Source organism: Terrapene carolina, unplaced genomic scaffold (genome assembly GCF_002925995.2).
Source record: "Terrapene carolina triunguis isolate 2854851 unplaced genomic scaffold, T_m_triunguis-2.0 Scaffold23, whole genome shotgun sequence".
Taxonomy (NCBI): domain Eukaryota; kingdom Metazoa; phylum Chordata; order Testudines; family Emydidae; genus Terrapene; species Terrapene triunguis.
The window spans coordinates 29,839,286-29,851,691 of NW_020664374.1; the positions used below are offsets into that span (position 1 = coordinate 29,839,286).

Here is a 12,406-nt window from a genome sequence, read left to right on the forward strand (position 1 = left end):
AAAAGAAAAGCTCCATGTATTTGGCACACAAATAAAGATAATCAATGGCAGGTTTCCACATGGAGCACATATTTGTTATTAATGTTCGAAAAATCTCTCCATATCCTCTTCTTCCCTTTTTCTATTAGTAGGCATGTTGTAACATTTGTTTATTGGGCTGAAGCAGGTGTTTGTTTTAATGAAGGCAAGTCGCTCCATATTCCCCATGGAGAAGTAGTTACATATGTTGATGACTACAGCATAGGGGTGTCAAACATACAGTCTGTAGTCCCAGTCAGTTAGAAACACAGTATGGTGTGCGATGTTTATCCAAAGAGTGAAGTGTAGAATTCTAGACCAATGTTCTATTGCAGCTGGTGGCAAGGAAGTTGATGTGCAAATAAAGGTCTCAGAGAATGAGGTATAGTGAAAGACTAGATGAAATGTGTGCAGAACTTTTGGCCTATCGTTAGGACTTTGGTCACTACGAAGTGCCTTCAGAGAACGCCTTCACCAGTAAGTTGAGACAGTGTGCAAAATAGGAGATGGAAATGAAGTTGCTGCTGTATCTAGTAAGGGAACCCAGAGTGCACTAAAGGAAATGTAATCAGTGGTGAATGTCGACTAACACAGCACTTTATGGTGTGATGAACTGCAATCTATACTGCTTAGCACAGACATTCCAGTGAGGAAAAAAATATTTGTCCCCAGCCACTCTGGAGGAGTAATAGCCTCTATCTGTTTGTGGAAGGCGTAATCCTGAGAAAAGATGAACAGATCAAATGCCAGCATCTTTGCACAAGGAATCTTCAAACATTAGGGCTGGGTGTGTTCCTAATAGTATTCTTAGCCCTTCTAGGCCTTTTTTTTTTGGACACACTTTAAAGAGGAACTTCAACAAATACACCATTATAGTTGTGTTGCACAGAATGAGTAACTATTTAATGCTTTAGAAAAGAATATTTGGAAATCACTTTAACTTCATTTAGATTTTATAATCTATTACTTAGGAATGGATCACGGGGGACTTCTCTCTGGAGCCAGAACATTGTACAAACTGGTTATTAAGTCTTATTTCTACATTAAGGCAAGTCTATGACTAAAATTAATTAGAGTATATAATCTTAGCCCAATCTTAGAATATTTCCAAAGAGATCTTTTAAGAATGATCAAAGCCTGAAAGGACTGACTTTTAAACTGTGTCCCTTTTCAGCACAATAATATTAAAATAGGAACCTGAAAAACACAAGAAATGTAATTTTACCATTGCAATTTCATGTGTAACACAATACACCTAGAAAAAAGTATGTTTGAATGTAAAAGAAAACTGAACTCCTTTTGCTCAGAACAGCAGTTTATATCATAAGAAGCACTTCATATCAAGTATAAATTGCAAAATGTATTTTAAAATTATATAAGGAACTAAATTAAAAGGATATGAAGGTTGCAAAGTGAAGCATCTTTAGGTTACAAAATACTAGAATTAAGGTTGCTTGTGCAGATGCATTATGATACTTTTAATTACATAGTATTTTTTCCAGAGAATTAACAGTGCCACTCAATGAGTAGCTGTTCAATATTTATTTTTATCCTCATGATTCAACGTGTGGCCCCACGCATTATTTTCAACACAGTATCCAAATGCTGTACTGAACCCAGAATTATTAATTTCCTCGTGGGCTTTTTAATGGTGCTCTCATTGTAGTATCTTAGTTCTTTACAAAAGTTAATGAATTTATCTTCATAACACCTCTGTGAGTTAACAATGTAGTACTCTGCCCATTTTACACATGAAGAACTGAGACACAGAGATTAAAGCCAAAATTGTCATAAGTGTCAAATAATTCTGGGTGCCCAATTTGAGATGCCCAGTTCCTGATTTTTGGAGTACTTAGTATTTTATAGCACTTTATATGTTCAGAGCAGATCTCCCATTGACCTTGGTTGCAGTGACGAGCAGTCAGCCCCTCTGCAAAGTGTTTCAAGTTGGGTACTCAGGCCTGGTCTACACTGGGTGAGGTGGCGGGGGAATCGATCTAAGTTATGCAACTTCAGCTACATGAACAACGTAGCTGAAGTCAATGTACTTAGATCTACTTACCGCACGCGGTGTCTTCACTGTGGTAAGTTGACGGCTGACGCTCCCCCGTCGACTCCGCCTACGCTTCACGCTCCAGTGGAGTACTGGAGTCGACGGGAGAGTGCTCAGTGGTCGATTTTTCGCATCTAGGCTAGAAGCGATAAATCGATCCCTCGCTGGATCGATCGCTGCCCGTCGATCCAGCACGTAATATAGACATGCCCTCAGAAAATAAGGAGCACACTGTGGATACCTGTGAAAATGTTGGTTTGCGTGACTTGCCCAGCATCACATAGGAACTCTGTCACAGAGGCAGGAATAGAATCCGGTTCTCCAGGGCAGTATTCTACTGCCTTAACCATAATACCATCCTTTCTCATGCCCATCTAAATAGGCAGACTTTTAAAATAAAATTAAATAAATAAAAAATAAACAAACAACACTAAACACCTCTTTCTCTGCTACACAAAGCAGAGAGAAAGAACTCATGACTCTGTACTCACTGCTGAGATAGTCATAAAAGAACTTAGATGGAGTTGGGTCCACAGCTCATTAAGTAACTCATATCAAACATTCAGATCTCTTAGGATCATGCATAAGGCTACAAAAGACATTACTTCACAATGGGTTGTGAAATAGCGCCATAGGAGTACGCACACCCTGAGGGACAAGTGAATCTGTGTTGCCAATACTGGAAAGAGAAATTTCTATTTACAGTCTCACTTCTGTAACTACGTGTTTCAGATTGTAGTCAGTAAACAACTGATCATTACTATGGCATTCTAATATTATCTACAATTGCTACTACTCAGCTGGTTAACACTGAAGTTAGATCCACTTTTTAAAACAACTGTCATTTATTCTTCTAAAGGAAAAATTCCCTTCCCAAAGGAAAAAAATGGGAATTTGGCCTTCTGTTCTTCAGCAATAGTCAGTGTTGATGTCTTATAATAAAATACTAGTATTCAGTACATACTGATGCTAAATCATGTGACAGTAAAATTAATTTTAGACATCCAAGTCTTTATCAGCACAAAACAGGACACTTCCCAGTTATCAAAGAAATAATTAAGCCATTGTGTTTCAATGCACGGGTCACTAGCACACTCTATTTCTACCCTGCCCTTGAGACAGAGAGAAAAAGACCAGACTGAAGAGCAAGGGCTCCTTCCATCTTTTGTAACTCAGAGAAATGGTGTCTTAGATTACAGGACAAGAGCAGACTCCAGGCTCTGCTTTTAATTCTTTGGTGCCAGCAATGTTATTAAGTCTACATTTGTCCAATTTTCTTTGGAAAACTAGGCTCCGATCCTGCAAACACTTAAACATGTGTGTAACTAGGCACATGAGTGGTCCCATTCTAGTCAAACTTCAGCGGGACTACTCTTGTGACTATAATTACATACATGCTAAGTCTTTGTAGGGTCTGGTCCTTAGGGTCCATACACAAAAACAATGATAAATAAAATTAAAATGACCAGTCCCAAAAACATCAATTATAGCTGAAGAGCTAGCAACAATTACAGTTAAAGTTGCACAAGCAATTCCATTGCAACCCCTTGATTTCAGTCACCATTAGTTTTCTGAAAATGCCAAATATTGAACTTAAATTTTCTAGATATGGTTCCTGTCTGAAGTGAATATTTCTGGAAAATTAGAGCAAAAATGGTCCAGCCATTTTCCAACTTTTATTGAATAGTACTAGCATTGACACAGATGGGAGCAATAAGTTTAAATTTAGCAGGCAAATAGTTCTCTTAAAAATCACAAGAAACTTAACTACACATTTACATATCTGATTAATAAAAAATGCTAACTAGGAGCCTGACTAGCCAGACAAGCGGCTGAAGTTCCTTCATTTGTTACTGTAGAGAAGAAGAAACAGAGGTGTTCAAGCCCCTCTTCCCTTATGTAACTTGCGGTGCTGAACATTTAGTGCCACAAGATGGCTCTTGTCCTCTGGAATGGTGGTTGAAGCATGAAGGGACATATGAATCTTTAGCGCATCTGTCACGTAAATATCTTGCGACGCCAGTTACAACAGTGCCATGTGAACGCCTGTTCTCACTTTCAGGTGACATTGTAAACAAGAAGCAGGCACCATTATCTCCTGCAAATGTAACCAAACTTGTTTGTATGAGCAACTGGCTGAAGTAGGACTGAGTGGACTTGCAGGCTCGAAAGTTTTACATTGTTTTATTTTTGAATGCAGTTATTTTTTTGAACATAATTATACATTTGTAAGTTCAACTTTCATGATAAAAAGATTGCACTACAGTACTTGTATTCGGTGAATTGAAATGTACTATTTCTTTTGTTTTTTTACAGTGCAAATATTTGTATTCAAAAATAAATACAAAGTGAGCACTGTACACTTTGTATTCTGTGTTGTAATGGAAATCAATATATTTGAAAATGTAGAAAACATCCAAAAATATTTAAATAAATGGTATTCTATTATTGTTTAACAGTGCGATTAATCGTGATTACTTTTTTTAATCGCTTGACAGCCCTAATATTTAGATTATGCTATTCAAAGTAACCTAAGTGGTGTTTATGGAGAGAGGAATGGTTTATAGATTTGTACTTGTTTATTATTATTATAAAATGACAGTATAAAAACTGAACTTTTTTTTACCTTTAAATATTCCTCGTTTCCATGCAGATACATTCAGAGTGTAAGCGGCTGTGTCATCAGCTTCTACAGTGAGGTTTGGAATACCAGCCACCATTGGAAGATCTGAAGTCACCTAGGAGGACAGATTGCACACACAAAAATCAAATACATCCTTTCTAACAGCTTTGAAAAGTAACATAAGGTATAAACAATATTGTAAGTAATAATAATTATAATATCTGCTCTTATATAGCACTTTCAATTATCAGATCTCAAAGTGCTTTACAAAGGAGGTATAAATCCTACTCCTTCAACACAGTCTTTCGTTGACTGTAAAGTGGAAGGAATATGCACAATACAAGAACTAGCGTCACATACAGAAAGTATCAGGTATAAATTCTGGAGCCACTACTCAAGTTATATAGCATTAAATCATTACTCAGTCAATGGGACTACTTAAGTGTAAAGAAGGAATCAGGCTTTCAGTCTTTTGCATACATTTTCCTGAGAACAAAAATAGGTGTAAAGAACATTAGATACTAAATTTACTAAGGAACATTTTAAATAGTGTTGTGTTAATATTCATTCTGGCCACTTATGCATTATGTAAAAAATAACCAGTAGTATGTTTTTGAAGTTATGTGTCTATAACTTAGGCGGAAAGGCAATTAATTGAATAAGAACTGAAATAGCAAAAGTTTTTTTTACAGAGATATTAACTTTGCAGACCATAATTATTTTTACAAAAGTACAAGCTCACAGAGACCATACTGCAAAGTTTGCTCACAGCCAAGAATCACTGAAAAATTAAGTCTAGTGTTCATAATGGATTTGGAAATACAAACTTTTATTTGAATTTGACAAAACTCCTTGATTTTCCCTCTAACTTTTCTAAAATCTGTCCCTGGGTTTCCATGGCATATTTGCTGGAAGCCAGACTGCAAACGTAGTCATAGTCACTAAGATACTTTGATGGTTAGAAATACCTAGCTATGGTAGACAGACTGCAGAAAGTGTGGTTCCACATGCCATGGTTTCTCTTGCCTTAACTTCTGTAAATTTTCTCTCTAGGCTCCCTGACTCTGCCCTCTCCAATCCAATCACCATTTCATAAGTAAGGATCCAATTCTGTCACGGAGGTCACAGATTCCGTGACTCCAATGGACGTCCATGACTTTGGCTTCAGCAGCGGAGCTAGAGTAGCTGTCAGCCCCAGCCCAGGAGCAGCAGCTCTGGGCGAGAGCAGCAGCCAGTGGTCAGCCCCCGACACTGGTCCCACTACAGATTCTTGGGGGACACCACTATTTACCTCTCTGCACTGTAAAAACTGGCCATTTATTTCTGCTGCTTGTTTCCTATCTTTTAACCAGTTACTGATCCACGGGAGGACCTTCCCTCTTATCCCATGACTGCCTATTTTGCTTAAGCCTTTGGTGAGGGACCTTGTCAAAGGCTTTCTGAAAGTCCCAATACACTATATCAACTGAATCGCCCTTGTCCATCTGTCTGTTGACCAGTGGTGCAAGTAGATTTTAACTCTTACCAGTACGGTACTGACCCCTCGACTCCCCCCACCACACACACAAAAATGTTCCGTGACTAGAGTCCTGCGTGGATACAAATTTATACCTGTGGATGTGGATATCCATGAATAGAAATTGCTATCTCCTGAACCACCGGGCTCTCCCAGGAACCTCAGTGGCAAAAGGAGCAGAACATGGAGCCACCACTCCCATGAGCCAACGCCCCACACGAGAAGCTCCTCCGCTGCAGCTGTACTGCCTCCAGCCCCACCCCCAGTCCTTCCACACAGCTGCGTCTCCTGTCTGGGGTCTGTACAGTCCCGCCAGAGGACAGCAGTGGGAGCGGAGATGGGGGCAGTACAGCCGCTGGTGTGGGGCACTGGCCCCTGGGAGCGGGGGCTCCACGTTCTGCTCTTTTTGCCACAGCGGTTCCCTGGAGAGCCCTGCAGTTCAGCGGATACCAATTTCTAGTCACGGATATCTGCATCTGCGGGTATAAATTTGTATCCGCGCAGGGCTCTACAATTCATTCTTGAAAATGCGTCTTTCCGGTATGGCGTACCGGCAATAAATGTTTTAATGGTATGGCGTACCTTCCCATAGGGGCTTAACTTGCACCACTGCTGTTGACCCACTCAAAGAATGCTCACTGATTTGAAAATTGATTTCTTAATTATTTGCTCCATTATCTTTCCGGGTACTGAAGTTAAGCTGTAAGGTCTGTAATTCTCCGGGTTGTCTGTATTTAACCTTTTTATAGATTGGCGGTATATTTGCCCTTTTCCGGCCCTCTGGAATCTCTCCTATCTTCCATGACTTTTCAAAGATAATCTCTAACGGCTCAGATATCTCCTCAGTCAGCTCCTTGAGTATTCTAGGATGTATTTCATCAGGCTCTGGTGACTTGAAGACATTTAACTTGTCACAGTAATTTTTAACTTGTTCTTTCCCTATTTTAGGGTCTGAACCAACCACATTTTCACTGGCATTCACTATGTTAGACGTCCAATCATTACTAGCCTTTTTGGTGAAAACTGAAACAATTATGTCAGAATCTGAGGTTTCATGTTAAAAAAAACAAAAGTTTTTGTCTTCAAAGCTGAAGGTAAAAAGCTTGACAATGTGAACTCAAAGGCAAATAAAAAAGAGCCCCAATTTATTACTTTAACATGTCATTGGCTTAAAATAATCTCATTATGTTTTGGAGGCCTGACTCATAATATTGAATGCTTTGGGTTAACAATACTGTAGAACCTCATTCTCTTCTTTAAAAATATCAAAAAATATTAAAACTTGTAAGTGGAATATAAGTAGCTCATATTGGGTCAAATCCTGGCTGCATTTAAGTCAATGGGAGTTTTAATGTTGACTAGTGGGTGGAGGGATAGCTCAGTGGTTTGAGCATTATCCTGCTAAACCCAGGGTTGAAAGTTCAATCTTTGAGGGGGCCACTTAGGGATCTGGGGCAAAAATCAGTACTTGCTCCTGCTAATGAAGGCAGGGGGCTGGACTCAATGACCCCAGGGTCCCTTCCAGCTTGTGAGATAGGTATATCTCCATATATTTTTCAATGGGGCCACGATTTTTACCCATGATCTTTAATTATTTTTACCTCTCATCCTTTCCTGGTTTTTTTTAAATGTTTGTTTGATGTAGACTACGATTTTGAAGGGGGCGGCAGAGCCTCTTTTAAAATCTCTGTAAAAGGTCCTGCAGAATTATGGCACTGTATAAATACTTAATACATTAAATAATAAAATGATAAAATAATTGAGTTTTGAGCTAAATCAATATTCTAGTCAGAAAGGCTCGATGGTATTTCTTCCAGCTCTGTTAATTATTTCAGTGCTCACTGTACCCAGCTTGTCAAGCACCCACGTGGAAGACTTTTCAAATTCAGCAAAGATTATTGTTTCAATAGTAAAAGCATTAGCTGCTTGGATCAATATTTTCCTCCCAATTGTTAGCTTCATCTTTCTTGTCAACAAGCTTTATTTATATTTTCTGAAGAAAACAACAAGCCTAATGTTATCTTGCTTTTGGCACTAGAGCCATTGATTGGTCTTACCATTATTCTTCTGTACATCATTTGTGTTAATATAATCCTTGTCAGATCACTGCAAGAATGTGATACTATTTCCAATAAAGACAGGTAGAAAAGCAAGCTACATAATTCAGGTGATCAGTAGTTATGAACATTTGAAAAGCCACTGAGAATAAAAGTTTGAAAGCCATGAAAATATGAATTATGTGTTTTTCCTCTGAGATGTTTTACATTTTTACTCTATCAACATACACATTACAGTATTTAAATAATGTTTAGATTGTGCTACAAAGTGACAAATGCAAAGAAACTGAAGGCTAACTTTTCCTCTTGTATTGTGCAAATATTGAATTGGACATTGCAAACATTATTTATGTATTCACTGTACCTGGCGCTGGCTCACTGAAGCCATAGGACCAGCAGATAGTAAGGCTACTTTTATTTAGATTTCTAAACAATGGATTTAGGAGCCTAACTTTAGACACCAGGTTTTGAAAATGGAGGCTTATATATTTAAATCAATCTTTTGTTAAGGAAATATCTATAATTTCCAATAATCTATTATTGATTTTGAATAATATACTTCAAATAGACATAATTCCTTCCAAAGTCCCACAGTGCACAGGACAAGTATGCACACTGCACTATCATTTAGGATGGTGCAGCCTACTCCTCTGGCATTCTTGGCCAATGAGGAGGATTTTATGGGGTAGTCCTTTTCCTGCCCCATCACTGTCAGAGTAACTTTTACTTCCAAGGGGCACTAGAACTGTGCAACCTTTGTGTAGGACAATTAGCATCCTCCCCTTACACAAGGGAAAAAGAACCACTTTGGTTCCTTCCCACTGTTACCTGTGCTAGGTCCAGGGACAACATGGCTCTTGATGATTTAGAAATTTAAGCAGGGATTTGTTTCTTTATAAATATGTATATAGTAATATATAGTAAAATGTGCATATATATATTACACATGTGTATATACATACATATACACTTTTAAAAATACATCAGTTTACCTTTAAAGTCTTCCCTGCTTGAATCTGTGCTTAACTGAATTATCCTTTTTCAGAGACTTGTAGGCCATATCCATTAAGACAGTTTCAATAACTTTCCTCACAATTTATATTAAAATTTATCTATAGTTTTCTGATTTGTCTTCTGACTCTCTTAAAATAATTGAAATATATTTTCTCCTATTCGAAGTTTATGAATTTCTCCTGAATCTAAAGAACCATTTAAAACATCAGTGAAAAGCTCATTCATTTTCATTAAAATTTACAGAAGTTACCAGCACTTGGGACGTTACTTTCTTTAAGGGCGTCTTATAAACAATTGTGCATCTTATGAACAATTCTTATAAATAACTGTGTTATTTGTACACTATATAATGTTGCTCCTTAACTACAGGTAAACTGAGTAATCTTCAACTTGGAGATTACCATGTGATGCCTGGGTAGAAAGGGTGGCAAAATAAGAATCACCCTGCAATTTCATTATCTCTAAACAGAAGCTCTTCACAGGCATTTCGAAGTAGTCATTGGTTTATTTTATCTATTTAATCCTGTATCTTCCTTATCTTTGTAAATCCCTTTATTGTTATGCAAGATATTCTACAATTTGTCATTTCTATTTATGCTCCTCTAATTGTTCTTCTTTCTGTTTCATTTTATAATGTTTTCTCTATATGTTCTTACCAGTTGCTTGACTTACAAAACAAAAACAAACCACCACCCTCATGTCTCTGATATTCTTCTTTATTCTCCTTCTCTCTACAATTTAATTGTCCCTTTAATGCCTTGGTTTAACCAACTTCCTGCTAATTCAATTATAATCACACTTCTCCCTGGACATACATACATCTAATTTGTTACACAAAATATGCTCCTGGAATGTTAAAATCCACATAACATTTCATTTTCAATTTTCTTCTTTGTCTGTCTTTTCTTGATCCTCTTTCCCAATTTTTTCCCAAAGGTCTCTTGTTGTCTCTTACTTCTTCTAGATGTGAATCAAGGAACTTACAAGGTTACTTTTTTTTTTTTTTTTAAGTTCTGCAAGTCAAATAATTTGAGCTTTTTCTACCCATTAAAACAAAACAAAATAGAAAATTAAATACAAAAGAATTGCACAGTTAAAATGAAAAACAAACTGTAAAACATGCAAAAGTAAAGGTTCTAAAAGGAGTGTAGTAGTTTCTATTCTTGTTTTCTGATTAAAGGTGTAGTTTCATTTAGTACTATTTATGTTGTAAAATATATACTATAAAACCCAGGGGATGTGAACCATGGGTAGGCTGACATTACTATCTTAATCTTTTTAGATTTCCTTACTGATTTGTAGTTTCAACTGTATAAACTCAAAGTTGAATAAATTCTTTTTTTTTTTTTAATTTTACATAAATATTGGTTCATCATCTATATCTTTGCACCAGTTCATGGACCTTCAGCTTAGTATCCAAATCTTTTGTACAATAGAAGTAAAAATAAAAACCTCTACTGGTTTCATAGTCTTGTCAAAACTGACGGTTCATAAACCCATTCAGTGAATCATGTACTCCCTTTCGTTTTTCTCATATCACATGCTCCCTTTTTGCCTTTAGCCTATTGCAACCCTTTTTAATACTACATAGTTACATCAGACTCCTTCACAAATGCTCCTTCCTGTCTTGAGGGGTAGGGATGGGAATCTGGTTGGACCCAAAGAAAAATGGCCACTCCTGGGAGGAGAGATGAACAGGAAGAGCTCACACTCAGACATCCTAGAACTGTGCCCCAATTTGTGCTTCAGAGTGCACACAGGAGCGTAGCTTGGCTAGCTGGAGAGGAACTGATTGGCTCTCACAAGCCCCCTCAAATTAAAGTCTTTGCAGGTGTCTGGGGACCAATCTTGCCATTACTGATGTCCTGCCCTCCCCTCCCTGTATTTGAGGTATACTGACCTGTCTTTCCAGATGCCAGGGGTCTGACCAATTGCCTGTTTTGGTATTAGGAAGGATTTTTTTCCCATTGGGCCAAATTGGCAGGGATCCAGAGGATTTTTCACCTTCTCTGCAGCATCGTGTATGCACAATTTAGGTTAAAACAGTAAAATTAGGAATTTTACAGGTAGGAGGCAGTATAGGAATGTTTAATGGCCGGTGTCCAGTAGGAATAAAGGCTAAAGAGCCAGCTGCCAGAGATAGAGCCAGCTTCCAGAGATAAATGAGACCTAGGGTGTGGCTGGTAGACTGATTACCTGTAAGGAGAAAGGGAAACCTGAAGTCTTGCAGTCTGAGGTCCACTATGGTCCACTCCACACCCCTCAGAGGAGATAGGGCAAGCAGTTCAGCAGTATGCTGAGTCCTAGGGACCTGGCTGAAGAGGGCTCACCCCAAGTTATTGGTTACATGGTGTAAGTGCTGTATCCCTGCACAGGACAGAATTAAATAAGAACATAAGAACGGCTGTACTGGGTCAGACCAAATGTCCATCTAGCCCAGTATCCTGTCTACCGACAGTGGCCAATGCCAGGTGCCCCAGAGGGAGTGAACCTAACAGGTAATGATCAAGTGATCTCTCTCCTGCCATCCATCTCCACCCTCTGAAAAATAGAGGCTAGGGACACCATTCCTTACCCATCCTGACTAATAGCTATTAATGGACTTAACCTCCATGAATTTATCTAGTTCTCTTTTAAACCCTGTTATAGTCCTAGCCTTCACAACCTCCTCAGGCAAGGAGTTCCACAAGCTGACTGTGCGCTGTGTGAAGAAGAACTTCCTTTTATTTGTTTTAAACCTGCTGCCTATTAAAATTGCTGGTATGGGAGAGAGGGTGAGCAGATAAAATGGAGTGGCAGCTCTATTAATGAAGTTGTATCCTACTGCTTAACTCCATCCCTGTGTGTCTCTTTCATTCTCCTGAGTATCCAGATCAACCACTTTAGATTTGCCACTGGCTTCAGTGGCCAGTGGAACAGGCCCCCAAATGCCATCTGAAATTTGTATTTCCTCAATCTTCCATCAGCCTCATCTATAACATCCTGTAACAGGGTAGCTGACCCCTTAAATAAAACTAGGCTCACCTCTCCCGTTCCAGTTCAGGTGCACCTCAGTTTGATGTAATGAGGAAGCTGGGGCTGCCCCAAGAGATATAAAGGAGAATTCAGAAGACTGAGAGGGGAGT

General features: G+C 38.4%; 1 protein-coding gene across 1 annotated transcript in view; it reads right to left on the bottom strand.

Moving 5' to 3' along the window:
* Nucleotides 1-12,406, bottom strand: part of LOC113406192 (cilia- and flagella-associated protein 47-like) — a 691,445-nt gene that overhangs the window by 324,055 nt on the left and 354,984 nt on the right. Inside the window, exon 49 of the mRNA XM_029910955.1 lies at nucleotides 4,698-4,809. Within this exon, the coding sequence (XP_029766815.1) occupies nucleotides 4,698-4,809 (112 nt within the window). The remainder of the gene's footprint in view (nucleotides 1-4,697; nucleotides 4,810-12,406) is intronic.